The sequence below is a fragment of the Ambystoma mexicanum genome, chromosome 12 (genome assembly GCF_040938575.1).
Source record: "Ambystoma mexicanum isolate Mex_15411 chromosome 12, UKY_AmexF1_1, whole genome shotgun sequence".
Classification (NCBI taxonomy): domain Eukaryota; kingdom Metazoa; phylum Chordata; class Amphibia; order Caudata; family Ambystomatidae; genus Ambystoma; species Ambystoma mexicanum.
In genome coordinates this window covers 174659015-174678727 of record NC_090936.1, presented here as the reverse complement: position 1 = coordinate 174678727, position 19713 = coordinate 174659015, and the positions used below count along the sequence as shown (strand labels likewise).

The following is a 19713-nucleotide window of genomic DNA, read 5'->3' as shown; positions in this document are numbered from 1 at the left end:
GTAATGAGCTCCCTTCCATTGTGTTACCCTAGCAGTGTCAATATGGGAATGGGCCATTGAGCACAACATGCTCCCTCAAAGCAATTCCTGTTCCAGGTGTACTCAATATGGAAGATATCTTCTGAACTGGCTGAATTCATCAAACTACAAATGACAGATTAAGCAGACCGTGCTTGAGCTCATCTTTTCGCTCTAAGGTCACCTTCTGGTGGACCTATTTGCTACTTTGAACAGCCCGCAAGTATCCTCTGTTTGCCTCAAAGGGGAGCATAGGCATTAATTTTCTCAATGATGGCTTCTGATTTAGTGGGACTCAATCTCGGAGTATTTCTTCAGATTTCATAGGTTCTGGAGAAACTCGCCAGCTGCAAGAATTCAACTCTCATATTGATCACACTACAGGGGGCAGCTCGCTTCTGGTTCTCCTATCTGATGAATGCCTTCTGGGAGGGCCGAGCAGATCCACTTTCAGCAACATTACAAGGGTCTTCCCCCCCCCTCCTCTTGATTGCTCAGTTTAGCAGCTTGGTTCCCTAGCAGCTGACTTTAGGGCACCTGGGCTGGTCTGATGACAACATGAGAGTTATTCACACAACAAGAAAGGCTTTGAACTAATCCGAATACAAAAGCAAATGGATCAGATTCGGCCTTTGGTCCTTGCACAATGACATCACACATCTGACCTGCTCACTTAATAAGTTATCCTTTGTGTTGCATTGGACGGCTTCCCACATTTCAGTGGAATCCTGTTGCTCCTACTTGCTCTCTATTGGGACATACGATAACTCTCTGAATACTATTCTCCTCCTCAAACCCTGTGGTTCGCGCAGGCTTCTGGAAGCACTGATGAGACGTTACCCTCCTGTTAAAAGGCCTCATCATGTTTGGGACCTGAACGTTGTATTGGCTGGCCTGGCCCATAAACCCTTTGAACCGTTGGCCTCAATGGAGTTCCAGCTTCCTCTCTTGGAATGTTACCCTTTTAGTGGCACTTATGGGAATATTTAAAGCTTCTTATTTATTTTATACATGTGTATGAGCGCACAAAACCCACAGGCATCTAGGTGCGGGTTGCGATAGGAGAAAGGGATGGGAGGTACATGGTCATTGTTAATAACTTAATTGAATAGAAGGGTCTTGAGGTGTTTCCGGAATACGTGGTAGGAAGGCTGATTCTGCAAGTGAACAGGGAGTTTGTTCCAGAGGGTTGGTGTTTGGGTTGTGAAACTTGCACCACCTGCTCTTATCCTGTTGAAGCGAGGTGTGATTAGGCAGTGTTTGTAGGCAAGTCTGGTAGGTCAGGATAAAAATAATTTTTGATGGTGTTCGCAAGGTATTGTGGTGCCACGTTGGAGATACATTTGTATGTGATTGAGAGTGTTTTGAATTTGAATCGGTCTTTGACAGGGAGCCAATAGGCTGACTTTCTGGGCCCCAAAACGTGGGCCCATCTTCCGATGTCTAGTGCCACTCCCAGAGCGTTGTTTTGGAAAATTGGGAGTATGTGCAGGTTCTTTTCTGATGTTGCGCATAGGAGAGAGTTATGTCAGTCCAGAAATTCTCGATCGTAAGGCAATATATTTTCTTGGCCGTAGACCAACCGCCTCATGTGTGTAGAAACAAGAAGGTATAGAAAAAGCTCAACCATAGTGCGGCCATTTTAGAGGTGACTGAAATCGCCATTTTGTTTTCTTTCTGTCTTCTCTAATGTTGCCTTTTTGCCTCATGTAAAACTGCTTTGCTGAAATATTATTCTGCTTCACTGGTGCACAATGCAAGGTCGCGAGCGGCATGTTGAAACATAACGCAGTAAACTAGACAGAAATGCCCGGTCCCTTCCGCGTATATCCTTGAAGGATGAGGCATTTTAGGTGAGGCATTTTAATCAGAACAGCATGTGCCAGTTAGTCTGGGTAAGCACAGTAGAAACTCTAGAGTGAACATTAAATGACTTGAATTATGCTCTTCTTTGCGGCCCCCCTTCCCTGAGCCCTGGAGAGCAAGTTGACTCCCCGGTATACAAATAGAAACGAGGAGATAGCAAGGCCTGGAATGTGTCTCTCCCTACGCACAGCTTGCTTGTAGAAACAGAAGCATTGTGTTCTTTAAAACACAGACTTAATGTCTGTGGGCATACAAAATTGCAAACTGTTACACAATGAATGTTTGAAGGTGTCAAACTCGTCACCATTGTCAATCATCATGCCCAGAAGCCAGATTGTCGGGTTCCTAGGACATGGTGTGGTTCCATGAAAGATTGAATCTGCAGATAAGCGACTGTGTCCATGATTTTGAGCAGCAACGGGACAGTGATGATGGGGCGGTAGTTAGTGGAGGGGGGGGGGTCTAGAGAGAGTTACTTTAGCAACGGGGAGACCCAGGATTGTTTGAGCGAGGCCAGGACAATGCAGGATGCAAATGAGGTGTTGATTATGGCAGCGATAAGCGGAATTAAGGGCCCAGCACAATCTTTTAGGCTGGTCAGGTAGCCCCCTTACAATGTGAGGGCTTAAGGCCTTTGATAACGTTTGCCAAGTTGATTGTGACAACCGATTGGAAGTGAAAGGGAGGGATGCTAGGTGTGTGAGAGTTTGATTTTTTCTTGCAGGAGAGTGATTTTGCCTGTGAGTGTGTTTTGGACACAGTTACACCATGCGTTGTCTTTGAGGATGGAGGTGGGGGGTGAGATGGGGATCTCTAGCTCCTTGAGGATGAAGACAAGCTTGCGGGAGGTGGCAATGATCTATTGTTTAGGAGAGCTCATTGGAGAGGAAGGGGTGGTGGGGGTGCAGTGGGGTAGGTCTTATAGGAGGGATTTGAGGCAGGATTAGGCCCAGGGCTGGGGCACAGTCTAAGCAAGTGGTTAGGCTTGGCAGTGCTAGGTGGGGCATCATTGTAAGGGGTTTGAGAGGAAGGGTGGTAAGGTGAGTTAATCTTTCTGTCCAGGATTGAGAACGCGTCTTCCTAAGAGGTTGGCTGTAGGGATAATTATTCAGTTGGTTTGTCCCAGATTTGAACCATTCTGAATTCTGAACCATTTACAAATTTACATAAGGACGGACCCACACAACTTTTCCTCCCAAGGAGGTTTCCTCTTTCCACATCAATGAAGAGGGATTTCTTCCCACCTCTTTTCCGTATACTTGATCTCCGGCAGACACGGTTCTTCGCTCCCTTGATGTCAGGAGGTTTGTTAGTTCTCTATTCACAGAACTTAATTCCTGAGAAAGCCTGATGCACTATTTCTGATCTTCGGGGGGCAAAACCTGGGCGTGCAGGGCTTCTGAGGCCACTATTGCCGGCTAGTTGGTTTCAGGTATAAATCATTGCTAGCTCCTGCAAAAGCATGCTCCCCAAAGGGCCTTCATGCACACTCCAATCAGAGCTAAAGCAACGGCTATGGCTAACCAACATAAGGTCCCCTGGGAGTCGATCAGTAAGGCTTCCACTTGGTAAACTGCCTCTGCCTTCAGCAGGCACTATTGTCTTGATATTAGATCCAGAGCAGATGCTAGCTTTGATCATGCAGTCCTGCAGAACCTATTTTCAAACATTATTGATTTTCATCCTTCATAAGTTTCTTTGCTACAAAATCTCACATCAGTATGGAGGAAAGGGGATGAAAAATAGGAGTAAGAAGCAGATACTCAACATATTGACTGTACTCATAAAATCATAGTCCCCTTTCCTCCATATGACCCACCTGCGCCCATAAATCAGTTGGTTATGTAAGGAAGGCATGATATCAAACAGTGAATACAGACAGTTCAAGGGTGTTTATTGAACTTCAATAGGTTGGTTGAACACCTACCTAATCCTAAATCGAAGGATGGGAGCAAGCTACAACCATTAAATAATAACGCAGTCCTAGTGGAGTCTTGTCAAAATAAAAAGGGTCTATACTGATAAACCTATTGCAAATCTCTACTTCTAAATACAAATGTTGTGGGGAAATTATGTATGCAAAAGAAAGAGTGTTCAAGAAACAATATGTCAGGACCTCCGGACAATTTGCTTCCCTTCCCCAAGTTTTCAGAATGAGACAAGGTGGCACACTCTATGTTAGCACAGACTCTGGTTTCTCCAGCACGAGGATGCAATTCAGAACATAAACCAGGGCCTTCTGCAACAAAGTCTCTTTCCGTACAAAAGTCTCTCATTTGTAGAATTCCTTGGATACAAAACACAACATCAAAGTTCCTTTCTCTTCAGGAATCTCACGCTTACAAAGTCTCAGGTGCACTGTTCACCCTGGGTCTCTCTCAGCCGGGCTCGGACACCTTCAATACACAAATTCACGATAGGTCTTCTTCAATCGGGCTTGGACTTTGCACTCTCACTTTCTCCTTATTTCACAGTTCAATAACTTCACATTAGGTCTCCCTAAGCCAAGCTCTGCATGTATCCATAATCAAAGACTTTCGTGGATTTTACTTATACCCTCGCAGGACCACTTTGATTGATTCTTACTTGATTTCTATTCTTCGTCTTCACATTCACATATTACAGTTCCCTTTGCCACTTCTTTGTGGGATACATCAGTCAGAGACTTTCAATTGTGCACACACGCCATGCCGGACCACCCTGCTATCTTGTATCTTAGTTCACGTTAAATGTTCAAACATTTAATCAGCTATCTGTCCTTTACCCGCATCTTTCATCAAACGCTTCAATGTTCATTCTTTTGTGTAACAATGTTGCCGTTTGCAACCTTCGCTTCAACACAGACCTGCCTCATACAGTTTCCTTCAACTCCCCTGCTGTGTTGATTTCTCCGTTTGCGGCTTTGATTTCGGAGCCAAGGACGATACCACGGCAGCTGTTGCTCCTCCTGACTCAGCCAGTCATGCAGGTGGGCCCCGGATATCTCGGGGACACAATGCAGGATTCTTTGGTTTCCATTCTTGGCCTTACACATGCTGCTTTCAAGTTCCTGGGAGTATAATGATCACTCGTCGAAAAGGTCAAGGCTATCTCCTTCCTTGTTCTCCTTTTGTAGTCTGCCATCAACTCAGCCGCTGCCTGGGAAGAACTGTTCATTTGTATGCTTTGCCTCGCTGAAAGTGTGCTCTTGTGCTCTGCCTTTTATCTGTGTGGGGAAGTTCAATTGAAGTCAGGTGTGTGTTCTCAAAGGCAATTGCCCGACTCCGACGGCCCATGGTAGTGGGACAGGTCAGATACATTGCTCGTGTACTAGTCTGTTTTCTCTCAGAGTAGGCTGTCTGTGTAGCAGTGTTCGTGTACGGAAGGGGGGGTTAAAGTCCCCCGGTATCCTACCTGGTAGGAGGGGTTAAAGTTGTCAGACGGAAAGGGATACCGCGCCTCGCCATCAGGTGTCCCACTCCCCAAGGACCCCTCACCCAGGTGATTCTCCCGCACTGGTCCACCCCCAGTGTCTGGCTCCAAAGACAATAGCCGTGCCATGGCCAACTGAGTGAGAGATCCCCGGGGACTAGCGAGTGGGACACCGTCTGGTGTCTCACAGTTAGTAGCAGCCGACATGCTGACAATGGACTAATGGGCAAGGCCGGTAGGAGTCATCAGCATCGGCGGGCACACACAGGCACATCTTTCCATGTTTTAAATTTAAAGTGGAAGTTAGTTTTGCAGTGCAAAAAAGGCTCAATCCCCATGGGACTGAGTTCCATCTGTTTGGTGTAAAGGGGACTGAGGACTAGGAGTACAGAAGTCACTACAGTGATTCACTGTTTTGAAATGTCACTGCTGTTGCAACCAAACATCTGACAAACATTTAAGCCACTTGTGCATCACGATTTCCTTTAGGAAATTCAGACTGTATAGTGAGTTTATGTATGTCACAGATGACTTCAAGAATGAGGGGTAAGGGTTTTTATTTTCAATTCAGTAGAGGGCGTAATGGACGTCCCTCTCTTTCTAACTTAAGAAGTGGCAGGTCCACATTAACCCAGATGTTCCAGGATCTTGGACTGGCACTATAGATTGGTAACCCCTGCTATCTGCAATATGTTAACTTTTCGGTGATGGCCACATGGCAAACAGATTATCCCCCTAGGATTCCCCAGGGAAGGATCTAGGGACTCCTACACAATGATTTCCCAGGAGGAATGATTTAAGGGACACTGCAATTTTACTCTGTGCTACTATCTCTCCTTTCCCAATCCACACCTCTACTCCTCTCCACACCACTACTACTAATACACCTGCTCTCATTTACATACCACTATTACCCATCCGATCTCCACACACTACTCCTCCTCCTCCTCATCTAGACACATGACTACTACTCCTACCACACCATCTCTTTGTGTCCTCCCTTTCACTCTTACTGTCACCTTCCTACTCACCCCCTTCTTCCTCCTACCATTCCAGACACTAATTCACTTCCAGCACCACTGCCTCTAACCAACAAATACCTCATCTTGCACATAGCCTGAACAATCCTCCTCCAACCTACACTGTCCTTAATTCGCCTCTTCCGATCTTACCGGAACAACCCACAAGCAACCAGCTGCCTGAGCCACCTTTTATCCTGGCTATCCCTGCCAACTGGGTCTGCGGGCCAATCTTTCCCAGCTCTCGCTTCTGGGAGTTGGTACAATTACCAAAAGATACAAAAAGGGGTATACGCCCCACCCCTTTCTCATGTGCAGGTCCACTGGGACTTTGCAATGGTGGCTATCTATGTACCCTTGCCAATTTGCCAGAATAGGAAATTATTTGACGTATGCCTCATTGTAGAGGCTATTGAACACATGAACTAGTAAAGTAGTTGAGGGAAGGTGTACGCTTCATAGACCTCGCAATTTAATTCCTATTAAGCCTGAAGAAAAACTATTACACACAACCCACAAAACCCCAAAAAACTATTTGAAAAACTAATCTGATCAAGAGAAATGTGAAAGAAGAACTGCTCAACAACACTGTCAGATGCTTTGTTCCCAACATAATTGTAAAACCTACTTTGTTCTATTTGACATCAACCTTCTCCTTTATAAATTTTGCTAATTCTCTTCTTTCCTTGATGATTGTAATCAAGGAATTGAAAACGAGAGCAATAGCAGCAATTACTCTACAGAAGACCTATATCTCCATAAATCAAAATGCAGATCCAGAATTTAAGGAGTAAAAATAATGGATACAATGTCAAGAAAAAGTTACTGCCAAAAGATTAATAAAAAACATACAACAACATAATGCCTGAAAAGCAACAAAGAAAATCATTTACAATTATATAGACCGAACAGAAACTAGCACCAGTAGTTTGCCTTTTAACAACTAAGGATTCTTGCTCTTCTCCCAATCGCACTTCTGCTCCTAAAAACAATCTAGCATGTAGAGTAACTTTACCACACACTATCACAAACCAGACACGCTGAACATATCTAAAGAGTACATTGAAAATCAATAAGAGGAAGCAGTAGCTTACAAAAGTGTTTTAAATGACAAGGCAAACCATTGTACATGGTTATTGAAGTTATTTTTACAAGCGAAAGCAAAACACTCGCCCAAATGTATCAGTATATTGAAATGTTAAGCTGTGCTCCTTTTTGAAACGTTCCTAAATCTTAAATTTCAATCTTTTGGTATACAATGTTGGTGCATATGACATGACTAAATATTGAAACAATGTAATGCCTTCCCATTCATTAAAGTTTACTCATCATAATGCATGCTTTGTATTCCTTACCTCTCCTTCAGGCGTGTCGGATGGGCAGAGCATGCCCCACTGCGAGGGCTGCAGAGATCTTGGACCACTAACTTTTCGAGTTTTTTCAAACTGAGATGAAATTCTCGTCATCATACCAAGCGCAGATATAAAAGACAAGCGTGACAACACCTGTGTCACGCCTTGGCGATCCATTTTGAATCTTTTCAGTGACCAGTTGCCCTACAGGTAAACAAATATTTGTGTTAGAAGCTTATACTTTTCTTGTCAACCATCAATATGAATATTTCCAGTACCAAAAACCCATAAGGCAAGGAAATATTTTTTACTTATCTTGTGTTATTTCTTAAAAGGGACTCAAGTTTCTCTGAAGTATAGGACAATGAGGATAGCATGAATAGAAAAATTACTCGAATTTAATGTTCTTTATATGTATTCTCCTCATACAGATTCCTCGTCTTGAGAGATATCCTCCAGTGCTAGCTGTACTTGGAAACATATGCCAGGAGGTATAGTGTAGCTCGACAACAGCCACTTTCGACAATCAGCTTCCTTGACCCCAAACATGATTTTGCTGCATATAACTTGAGCTATGCCCCATCCACTCCGTTCTCCCCTGCCACTCCCATGCTCAGCAGCAAAGGGAACCTCTAATAAGGAGAATTTTAAACAGCAACAAACTGAACAAATATCAAACAGGTAAAATACAAGCAAAACACTTTTTATTTTATATCCTTCTTTAGTTTAAACAATATGGATTTCAAGAGAAGGGTAGTTTGGGAGGGCTATGAGGAATCTAGAGAGGAGAATACATAGAAAAAATACTACTGTTAAGTAGTTTTTCCGTCTAATGGATTGTATCCTTTTAAAGATTCCTCAGCTTGGTGGACTCCCACAGCAGTACAAAAACCAGCAGGATGGCAGAAAGGGAAAAACTCAATAGTCAAACATATGGGGGCTTACAAGCAAGCACCAGCATTTCACTATCAAGTCTCACTGAAGTAATTATCACTATAATGATGGCCTTTAACATGAGGAGCTGAAAGAGAGCACATATCCATGAGCTCAAAAGGGGAACCCATAAGAAAGGGATGAACCAGATTATAGTTCCAAATTGGAACCATTGACTGCATTGCTGGAAACATTTATTAAACCCTTCAAGAACTGGGCAACCATAGGGACAGTGAAAAACTAACCTTGCTTCAGAGTTCTCTTGGTGATATAAATAGCAGCAAGGTAGTCCTAACCGTTCTTTACCTGCAACCGCTGCCTCGCCAGGGACAACAGAAATTTCACAACAGAGGCAGTGGGGCACGGCAAGGTGTCCATAGTTCTGTTCCTAATCCAAACCTCAAACTTCACCCACCTTCATGCATACATAACCTAGTGGCAGCCCTGAACATGGACAGCAACATCTCAATGACCTTGTCTTTCAACTCCCAGTCATCATACCTCATTCTCTCAACAGTGCATGACGAATGAGAGATTGTTGATTTGGGTGAAGGACCCCGGCCCCCTGATTGCAACAGCGGGTATGCCATTAAGAGGAAGCACCTAAGCAGGCAGATAGCCCTCTTGAGAAGGTCCCAATACACTGTCCTCCAAGCCTAATCCAGGGTGACCAGAATCCTGCATGACCTAAACCTCCTGAGGACTAAGAGGATGATGGGAACAGGCGGGAAGAATGCATAGTGGAGCCCAAATGTCCACTGCTCAAGAAACGCTTCCCCCGATGCCCCCTTGAAAAAAACAACCTCTAACAGAAAAGCCTGCACCTCCTGTTATCCCTTGTTGCAAACAGATACATGAGAGGAATCCCCTAAGGGTTGGAGATATTCAACAGGGTCTCCAGGCAAAGCTACTTATGAGCGACAGAGTCCTGTCTGCTCAGAGTGTCTGCCAGCCCATTCTCTGTTTCAGTTACATCGGCCGCTGAGGCAGAGATGCTGTGCTGTTGAACCAGGAGTTAAAGTCGCATGGCCTTCCACAGGGGCAATCACCACACTGCACCCCCGACTCCCTTCTTGATGAGGTAGTGCGTGGCCACCGTATTGTCATTCAAGATCAGGACATTCCGACCCTGAATGAAAGGCAGGAAAGCCACCCAAGCCAATCTGATGACTTGAAGCTCTATCCATCTGATGTCAGAGGAGAACTGACTGGGACCAAAGACTCCTCACCATGAGATCCCAGAGGTGAGCATCCCAGCCTTCCAGGCATGGTTGCCAGAAGGTCTCCCCTCCATCACAGTCTTCCAGTGAGACCACCACTGAAGACCCTCCACGTAACCCAGAAAGTTCTGACATTTTGCAACAAAATTCAGACCACTGACTAAAAAGCAGCCACTGAAGAGCACATATTATCCTTCTGAGACTCCAGCAACAGGAAAATGCAGGATGCCACGAGGCTCAGAGGTTGAAGAAATGCTGCGGCTGGCAGTCTGCAAGAGGTTTTGAATACTGCTGAAGACCTTGCCTTCAGGGGGGAAAACCTTGCTCACAGAGTATTCAGGGCTACTCTGAGGAACAAAGCAAAGCAGTCAGCTGAGACTTCTGAAAATTCAGGAAAAAGCCCAAAGTAGAATAGCAGTCAACAGGTATCCACAAGGTGTTTTGACATCTGCTCTGGTGAACGGCCCCAAAGGATCCAGTCTTACAGATCGGGAAAGACACAAATTGTGTACCTCCTGAGACAGCTTCCACCGTTGCCATCAATTTGTTGAAGAACTTGGAGGGGTAGTCAGCCCAAATGGAAGAATAATGAACTGATGATAGGTGCTGCTCATCACAAACCTCTGGACCTTTCAGTGCTTCGGATGCACCGGCACATTGATAAAAGCATCCTGGGAACCTCAAATGAGCTTTGAAGCACATGGAGCCAAAGGTACCAATGTCATCAAAGTTTGCCCCTTTCCCTGCTATGTCAGGAAAACATGCTTTGAGTAGGCTTAGTCAAAGTGACCAGAGTCTACCTGTGATATGGATATTGCTATTTTATTTGCAAAGTGCTCATACACAAGAGTTTCAGAGCGCGGCAAGGGAGGGGTACAAGGGAGAACAAAAACAACGATCTAACTAGGCCCAGTGACATTGAGAACGCACAAGTGCATGGGAGAGAAAGAAGGGAAAAGTGCATGGGAGGGATATGGGGGGAGTGCTGAGCAAGGAGAAAATAAATAAAACAAATACATAAATAAGAGCAACAAGCAGTGGTAGTGCAGCCAGAAAGTGCTAGGTATAAGGCAGCAGACAGGGTGTGCCAGATAAGTGCAGAAAAACAGGGGGTGGGGACTGTAGGGTTACAGATACAGACCCCAGTGCAAGGGATTGCCAGGAGGCAGTGCGGGTGGGTGGCAGGGTGAGCAGGTACCTGGGCCCGAAAGTCAGAGGGAGACAGAACAGATCAGCATGGGAGAGGAGGAGAGAAGGCAGAAGCAAAGAGGGAGATGGTTCTCCTCAAGTTTAAGAGTGGCAGGGAGACTGTTCCAGGGGGAGGCCCCAGTCGAATACAGACACAAATGCGCACACATTAATTGAAAACCGCAGCATCTGCATCCGTAAGGAAAAGAGGCAGCAAAAGAAGATGGTTGCTTAACTGCCATGCCTAGTGATTAAGCAATTACCTTTGAATCGAGCGAATTATTGAGTTTAGATCCAAACAGATTACAAGATTAAAACCATCAAAGGGCATGTTTCAGCAATTTAGATTGGACATTGGGGACAAACCCAGACGTCTTCAAATACAAAAGCATCTACACAACAAAAGCCGACACCATGCATCAACTAACATAATCTGCTGCATTCATGCTGGCTGGCAGCCCCTGACATGCCGCCTCCTGTCTGTCGGTCACTATGTCCAGAAGCCCACCTCGGATTTTCACCTTGAGCAAATGCGTAAGCGCCACAAAAAATTGAAATATTTTGCTAGGGCACAACAGTCATTCACTGCTTTCAGTGCAATGCTCCCTGAAGCAAAGACTTTCTTAGAGAGAGGGAGGATAGGTGATAGTGTAGCAGTTAGAGAAGATGGGTGAGACGGTGAGAACCATAGGGGCGGCAGAGGTTAGCAGAGGAATGAAAGAAGAGTGGCTGCACAGCACAGTTCTAGCTAAACTCACCAGGTGGCCTAGCAGTCACAAAAGGCACAGATGCAATACAAAAAGAAAATTGGAATTTCAAGAAACAAGGGGCACAAATGCAATGCAAAGATGGTGCAGAGATGTAGGAGCACACAAACCTTAAACCGAAATTCAAAAATAGTGGCACAAATGCAAAGCAAAAGGGATGTAAAAGCACACACACCTGAAATTGAATTTCAAAAATAGTGGCACAGATGCAATATAAAGAGGGTGCAGAGATGTAAAAGCGCACACATCTATATTCGAATTTCAAAGATAGTGGCACAAAAGCAGAAGTAGGGGCAAGGAAGGCAGAGTAAATAGGCACAGTAATTGGTTCAGAGTGTTAGTGGAGGAGGCAATGGGAGAGTTCAGCCATCAATCACTGGCAAATCTGCAGGGAGCATAGAAGTCCATGGGACCAAGTTCATGGGGTAGCAGTATGTAAGTCTCGAGGACAATTCATAGTCTGACGAGGGGGGACAAAGGTGGACCGGACAGGCACAAGCAGGGCCTTAGATGTGGGCCTTAGGAGGGGTGCCAGCTCTCACCTGCCGGCTCCGCTGATTGGGCTATAGAAATCTGCTGGGCCCAATCACAGTAGAGCAAAGTCGTGTTCCTCTGGCTGCAGCTCTGAAATGGAATTAGATAGTGAATTTGGTGAGGGCCATAGGTGCAATGCCAGCTCCCCTGATTGGCCCACAGAAGACTACTGGGCCCAATCAAAGTAGACTAAGGTTGTGTGGGACAGGCACTCCCCCATCGGTTATTGTAACAGCGGCCATGATGTAGGAGATGGCCTGCTCTAGAATTCTGGGAAGCATATGGATCTTTGGGCACAGAAGGGTGGCCAGGCAGCTGTGCCCACTGCCAGTATGCAAGGTTTTTACTATCTATGACTATCTATCTATCTATCTGGATTTTTCTATAGCGCCGCTAACCCGTACGCCTCAGGGCGCTTACAAAGAGAAACAGAGACAAAAAGATAAAAGACAGAGAAACACCTCAGAAACAAGCCAAGAACTGGAAACAGAGAAGAGGGGTTATGAAAAGAGGCCAGTTGAGGGTATATAAGGAGTAATTAAAATCAACTAGCCATGTCCAGCATAAAAAAAGAAAGGTCTTCAAGTGCTTCTTGACAGTGTTTCAAATACATTTTGTTTAAAAGAAAAAATACTAATAAAAGTGCTTGGAGCGTTAGATGTGTAGATTACAGTCTGGCAAGGTGCCCCAATTCCCCCAAAGCCCATCAGGGCTTACCTTAAAGTTTAGATGAGAAGGAGGGATCCTCCCGAGCCTCGAGGTGGTGGAGTAAGGATGGGTGTTCCTCTGGCTGCAGCTCTGAAATGGAGCAAGCTTAGACAAACCAGCCGTCCAGGTAGGGAAAGACATGAAATGCCTTCCCATCCTGAGGAGAGCCGCCACCAATGCCAGCAGCTGGGTGAAAATCCTAGGTGCTGAAGAAAGACTGAACGGTGGGACTCTGAACTGGTAGTGATGTTGACCCACCACAAACATCAGGTACTTTCTGTGGTTTAGGTGAATTGGCACATGGAGGTATGCCGCCTGAGTTTCCAGTGACACCAACCAGTCCTTCTGATCGAGGGCTTTGGGAATTCAGCGAGAGCAATCATTTTGAATATGTCTTTCGGAAGGTACAGATTAGCAGCCTCAGATCCGGGATCAGGCACAAGTTCTTGTCCTCGTTTGGCACAACAAAATAAGAGTAGTACCACCCCTTGCCTAGTTCTGAGCAGCATCAGTTCTATCACTCCATTCAAGAGAAGCCAACGGACCTCCAACAAGAAGATGGGGTCCGGAGACAAGATTGTGGTGTGAGGAAGGTGGTCCAGAGGAGGCTGGAGGAAGGGGAGACAGAATCCCTGTCAAACGACCTGTAAGGTCCAAGCATTGGACGTGGTGCAAGACCATTCAGAGCTGAACTGGCAAATTCTTAACCCAATCTGGTACTCGTGGCAGAAGATTCTATCAATGGGGCTTTGCACCCTTGGTCGCTGAGGGGATAGTGGCTGCTGCTGCTCTGCCCTTACAGGCACCTCTGCTTCCACCCCTTGGGAAGCGTCTGTCTTGCAGCCTTCCTGGGATGAGGGGCTGGGCTGGAGCAGACTGCCTGCTGCCAATGGGGTATAGAGGAGAGGGGAAAGAAGCTCAGCACCTACTTGATGATGCATAGGGTGGTTGCATCGTGAAGCCCAAACACTTAATTACCTTGGAGGACTGAAACCTCTGCAAAGCATCATCGCCCTTTGCTCCAAAAAAGGTTATGCCCATCAATTACATATCCAGCAGCTAAGCTTGCACATCCTGAGCAAAGCGAGACATCCTCATCCACAAGTCATGTCGCACCACTGTGCCTGTGGCCATTTAGAGGTCAACACAATTGGCCGCGTTTAGTCACGAATGCAAAGTTGGTCAGGAAGCCTCCCTAACATCCTGCACCATGGTCAGAAACCCTTATTTCATGTCACCATCGGGTAGGTGATCAGCTTCACTGGCTAATGCGGTCCAGAGGCCAAATGAGAATTTACCCAGGGCACATGAGGCATTTACTGCCCGGAGAGCTAGGATGGCAGAGGCAAACACTTACTCGCCCAATGAATCAAGTCTCTTATTCTCCCTGTCAGTGGGAAGAGAGGGAATGGTGGAAGTCTTTAAACTGCAATAGAAGCATGAACCACCAAGCTCTCGGGGAGGAATGGGTAAACAAAAAGGAGGGATCTGAGGGAGCAGGGCAGAGTTTCTTTGCCAGTCCCTGATGACTGAGGATGCAGAGGCAGGCCTCCCCCACCCCTCCAGCACCTGAGCCTCCACAGCAGCACTGAATGGTAGCAATGTCCCTTTATTTGGTCCATCATCCAGGATGTCCGTTAACTGTGAGAAACCTGAGAGTATTCTCCCACCTACTCCCCCGTGATCTTCCATTCAGGTGTGCAGGGAAGGGCCATTGCTTTTGTATTCCGACCCCGGGGGTGGACAAGCGAGGGAGGATCACTCGAGTGGACGGTCACAGGGGATTCAGAAGACAACACCCAAGGGCAAGACATGGTGTCACCCCCTTCCCCATTACACACCAACCCCACTGTCCCTCAGCCCTAATGGTGTATTTTCAATCACACCCCATCTTCCCCTTCCCATTTCCAACAAGTACTAGGATGAGAAAGAGGCAACTGAGAAAAATGAAGATTACCCATAGCAACAACAGAGGGATGCCAAGTGAGGCCTACAATCTAACACCTTTGAATTGTCGCGCTAATAGAGGCAGGCAAGGTCAGGCACTTTTTCCCAACTGTGCACACTTGACTCCAATTAACTCTCACCTATTGTATATAAAGGGTGATTCTGCCAGTATCATTGATCGTACTGGGGTTGCTGGATGGGACCAGGAGGCCAAGGAGCAGAAGGCTGCCAGGAGAGAAGCCCAGATGAACCGGTGGTGTGCAGGACGCAGAGACGCTGACCCGGTGTGTGTGTGAAGGGTTGCAGCGTTGCATGGGAGCTGTGGCTCCTGGGAGCTGTAGCTGGGCAGAAGGCAGCCCTAGGCATGGTATGGTATTGTTTATTTATATAGCACATATACAAAGGCAAGTGTTGCAAAGCGCTCAAGGAGGGTGGGAACATCGGGGAAAAACAACATTAGCTCAGAGCCCTTGAAATTCTAAGACGATAATGGTCTGCACAGGCAGAGTAAGTGCGTAGAAAATACATTTAACAGTATGGGATACAGCAAATAGGCCTGACAGCGATTCTGCAGTTTTAACAGTGCAATTAAGCAGTGAAGACAAGGGAGAACAGACCTACTATCTTCAGGCGTGGTACGTACGGATCGAGCAAGTGCATAGAGGATCACAGGGAGGGGTAGGATCAAGTGCACCCGGTCAGCTGAGACTGGGATACGTGCAGAGAGAGCCACTCTCTTAGGTTAATTTCTCAGTGCATTGAGTGTCAGTGGGGTGTAGGACCCTGGCGGGGGTGCCGAGGACCAGTGAGAATCTGAGGTACACCAGGCAGCCAGTCAGCATCCTGTAAGGAAGAGGAGGTAGAGAGGGAAAGAACAGAGAACTGGGTTAGCAGGGTAGAGGGAGAGAGAAGGAAAAGAGGAAGGTCTTGTAGTTTCTGGAATTTAAGGAGATCCGGCTCAAGATGTAGGGCGGCATGGAGACTATTCCAGAAGGAGGCACCTGCTGAGGATAAGGATCTCCCTCCAAATCTCTGCATGGAGAACAGGCTCACTCGCAGAAGGTTGGAGGTAGAGGAGTGGAGGGCTCATGAGGGACAGTATTTAGGTAGGCAGCGTTGCAGGTAGGTAGGTGCCAGGCCCCAGAAAGCCTTGTGGACAATGCAAAGAGTCTTGAATTTGATACTTGAAGCCACAGGGAGCCAGTGAAGAGATTTCAGCGCCTGAGAGATACGTCCTTGGACTTGAGGCCAAGGATAAGTCTTGCGCTTCTGTTCTGGAAAAGTTGCAGAGGGCAGAAGGTAGGTTGAGGGAGAGGCTGTTGCAATAGTCCACCCTGGAGAGAACCAGGGCTCTGCAGACAGTGAGCCTCTGGCGGAAAGGGAGAAAAGGTAGAGAATCTCTGAGGAGGTGTATCTGATAGTTAGACTTTTTATTGATGTCTTAAATGTGAGAGGAGAAGGCGAGAGTGGAGTCAAAGATGACGCCAAGCTTTCTTGCTTCGCAGGTGTGTGAGGGTTCAGGGCCAGGGGAGGCCAGCCAGAGTGAAAGTGGGAAAGCGGGAGCAGGGGGTCCCAATGTGAACGATCTCAGTCTTAGTGCTGTTAAGGCAGAGGTTGTTTGCAGCACACCATGACTGAATAGTGGACTGTCAGATATGAGCGAGGAGAAGGAGGCGGCTGAGGGTAGCCTGAAAGATAGTTGCGTGTCATCCGCGTAGTTCTGGAAGTAAGAGGTGATAGTGGCAATCACTGTGCAACGGCAGCTATATAGACATTGAAGAACCAGGGGGCTAGGTTAGACCCCTGGGGAACGCCACAGGTTGAGAGAGTGATAGTTGAGTTGGAATAGTGATTGGAAGGCTCAGAGTTCCACCTGGGATGGGCGGTCAGAGAGGAAGGAGGTTAACACGCCAAAGCCTGACCTGTGATTCCCAGGGTGTCACAGAGACGTGCGATCAGGATGTTGTGGTTAACCGTGTCGAAGGCAGAGGAGAGGTCAAGGAGAATGAAGATAGATGGGGTGTTAGTGTCAAGATTTGAGAGCAGGTCTTTACAGGTGTTCAGAAGAGCAGTTTCCTGTGCCTAGGCTCTAGAGCAACCAATAGATACAGTGTGAAGGGTCAGCTGAGAGATAGCCAGTTTCTCCCAGAGTTTGCCCAGGAAAGGAGTGATGGAGATAGGGCGGTAGTTTGCCAGAATGGAGAGGTCGGCAGAGGGCCTTCTATTTCTCCAAATAAGCTCTATTAGTGAATTGGCACAAATAGAACTAAAACAGTACATGTTCTCAAACGCATATTACAAGATTCACTGTACAATCTTTTGTTATTTTAATCCCCCCCACAATAACCATGTTCTACCTCAACTCCCCCCCCTTACTTCAACCCCCAAGCACCCACCCCCCCTTCCTTTGTATCTTGGCTCTGGGGTGGCCACATCTGCTGTCCCATTGGGGCCTGCTTTGCCAGGCTCCTTCCATCGTTTGCCCCACCTTTAAGTTCGAATCTTTCTTTCGCAATCGCCGGTAGCATCTACACCATTTCTCTGGGGTCTGAGTTGTGGTCTTCGAGTTTGGCCCCTTTCCCCTTTCTCCAGCTCTAGTCGCCTCACCCCTCCATTTCCCTTTCTGTTCTTGCTGCCTGCATCAGATCACACTAACCCCCCCCCCGCAGGGTCCTCCATAGGCTCAGGGCTCCCATTTCCGGCATCTAAGCGCAGTCTCTCTGGGTCATGCTTCTCAAGGAAGGCCGCCCATTCCATTTCCCTTGACGGGGTCTGCTCATGTAATTGTCTGGTCAGCTGTTCCATTCTATACATATCCAGGGCTTTCGAGGTCCATTGTTTTTCACCCGGTAGTTGCTCTCTCTTCCATCACCCTACCAGGCAAGCCCTGGCTGCTAGCAGCAAATAGTGTGACATATGCAGGAGTTGAACCCAGTCCCCCTCCACTACTTCCACCCCAAATAATGTGAGAAGGGGATCCCGATGTCTGTCTAACCCGTCTAGGGTCCTTATCTATCCCAAGATCTCCTTCCAGTATTTCTGTACCTTCTCGCAAGCCAACCACATGTGCCAGTAGTCTGTCTTCTGCCTGCATCGCCTCTAACAGTGGGGGTCAGCTCCAGGATACATTTTTGATAGCCTCACTGGGTCCCCATTACCGACTATACAGTAGTTTGAGCCTATGCAGCTTATATTGACAGGCCACCGAGGTGCGGTGTGCATTCTCACATAACCTTTGCCACTGGTCTCCATTTCCATTACCATACCCCTTTCCCATCTCTTTTTAAATACATCAATCTCCCCTCCCTGTGCCTCTAGTAAAGCTTGCTACAATTTTGATATTAGTCCTCTCATCCCCTTCCCTGTGTGCAATATCTTCTTGGTACCTGTCAATTCCCTCTGCAACTCTTCCTTCCACCCCTCTGACATCAACACTGCTGCAGGTATTTGAATACAGAGATGTTACCTCCACCCAGAATTTCTTCCAGCTGTCTCAGGTCTATGAACACATCCTTCTTTAGGACTTGCCCCACTCTCTCCGCCCCTACCTCAAACCGATCTTGAAACCTCTCATGGTCTGGGATGTGACCTCTTATCAGTGGGGCCCATATATGACTTAAGGGTGAGGGCCACGTTGTAACTCCCGCCACCTTTTGACCCTCCACAGACTCAGTAGCGAGCCCAGAATCTTATGTGTCTTTACCCTTCTCAGAGTTACTTCCTGTGGTGCGCAGAGACACTCCCCCAACGTGACTGGTCTAAATAGATGCCCACCCATTGCTTCTGTTTATCCCTGCGCAAGTGAGGGATCAGGACTCTAATTTGAGCTGCCCTCTAGTAAGTGCACATATCCGGCAGACCCACTCCTCCCTTTTCTTTGGGCTGTATTAATACTCTGTAGGCTACTCTTTGTTTCTTCCCTTGCCACAGAAACCTCACAATCCTCCTTTTTAAGTCCGCAAAGTAAGGTCCAGCAACCCTATTGGTAATGCCCAATATAAATTTAACACCCTGGAGAGGAGCTCCATCTTCAGCGCATTCAGTTGCCCTAGCCACGAAATAGTGAGTTTCGACCAAGTGTCCAGTTCGCCAAAGAGCCAGTGCAATAGTGGGGGGAAGCTCCTCTTGTATAAATTGTCCAGTTCCCTGGTTATTCTCACCCCTAGGTACTTTATACTGTCCTCTTCCGCCGGTATCCATAGTTCCCCCCACTCTCCACTCTGCTCCTCAGTCACCCCTCGCACGGGGAGGAGCATGGACTTATCCACATTTACCTCAAAACCCAATACGCTTCCATACTCTTCCAATACCCGAAACACCCTCGGGACTGTCCCACCTACCCCCGGCAGAGGGCTTTTTGAGCAGAAGGTGCACAAGGCAGTGTTTCAGGGCAGTTCGTAAAATTCCAGGAGAAAAGGAGAGATTACAGAGATCAGACAAGGCTGGGGCAGGGGAGTCAATATTGTCTTTAATGGTTCTGGAGGGGCAGGGGTCCACCTGTTTGGATGAAGCTTTCATAGATCAGACTTGTCTGGTGACCTCATCCGGTGTGACGGGTGAGAGAGAAGAGAGGGTAAGTGGAGGGGGGGGACCAAGGGAGGCTCTTGTGTTGGTGTTTGCTGTGGTGTGGAAGAGGGTGCAAAGGATGTCTTTGGTTTTTGTGATGAAGTATGCAGCCAGGGCGGAGCAAAGGTCCTGGGTGGGTTTGACTGAAGAAGAGGCTGCTGCAGGATTGGCCAGTTCCTTGCAG

General features: G+C 47.1%; 1 protein-coding gene across 1 annotated transcript in view; it reads right to left on the bottom strand.

Moving 5' to 3' along the window:
* Positions 1–19713, bottom strand: part of POLR3B (RNA polymerase III subunit B) — a 1940302-nt gene that overhangs the window by 712223 nt on the left and 1208366 nt on the right. Inside the window, exon 14 of the mRNA XM_069628254.1 lies at positions 7670–7870. Coding sequence (XP_069484355.1) covers positions 7670–7870 — 201 coding nt within the window. The remainder of the gene's footprint in view (positions 1–7669; positions 7871–19713) is intronic.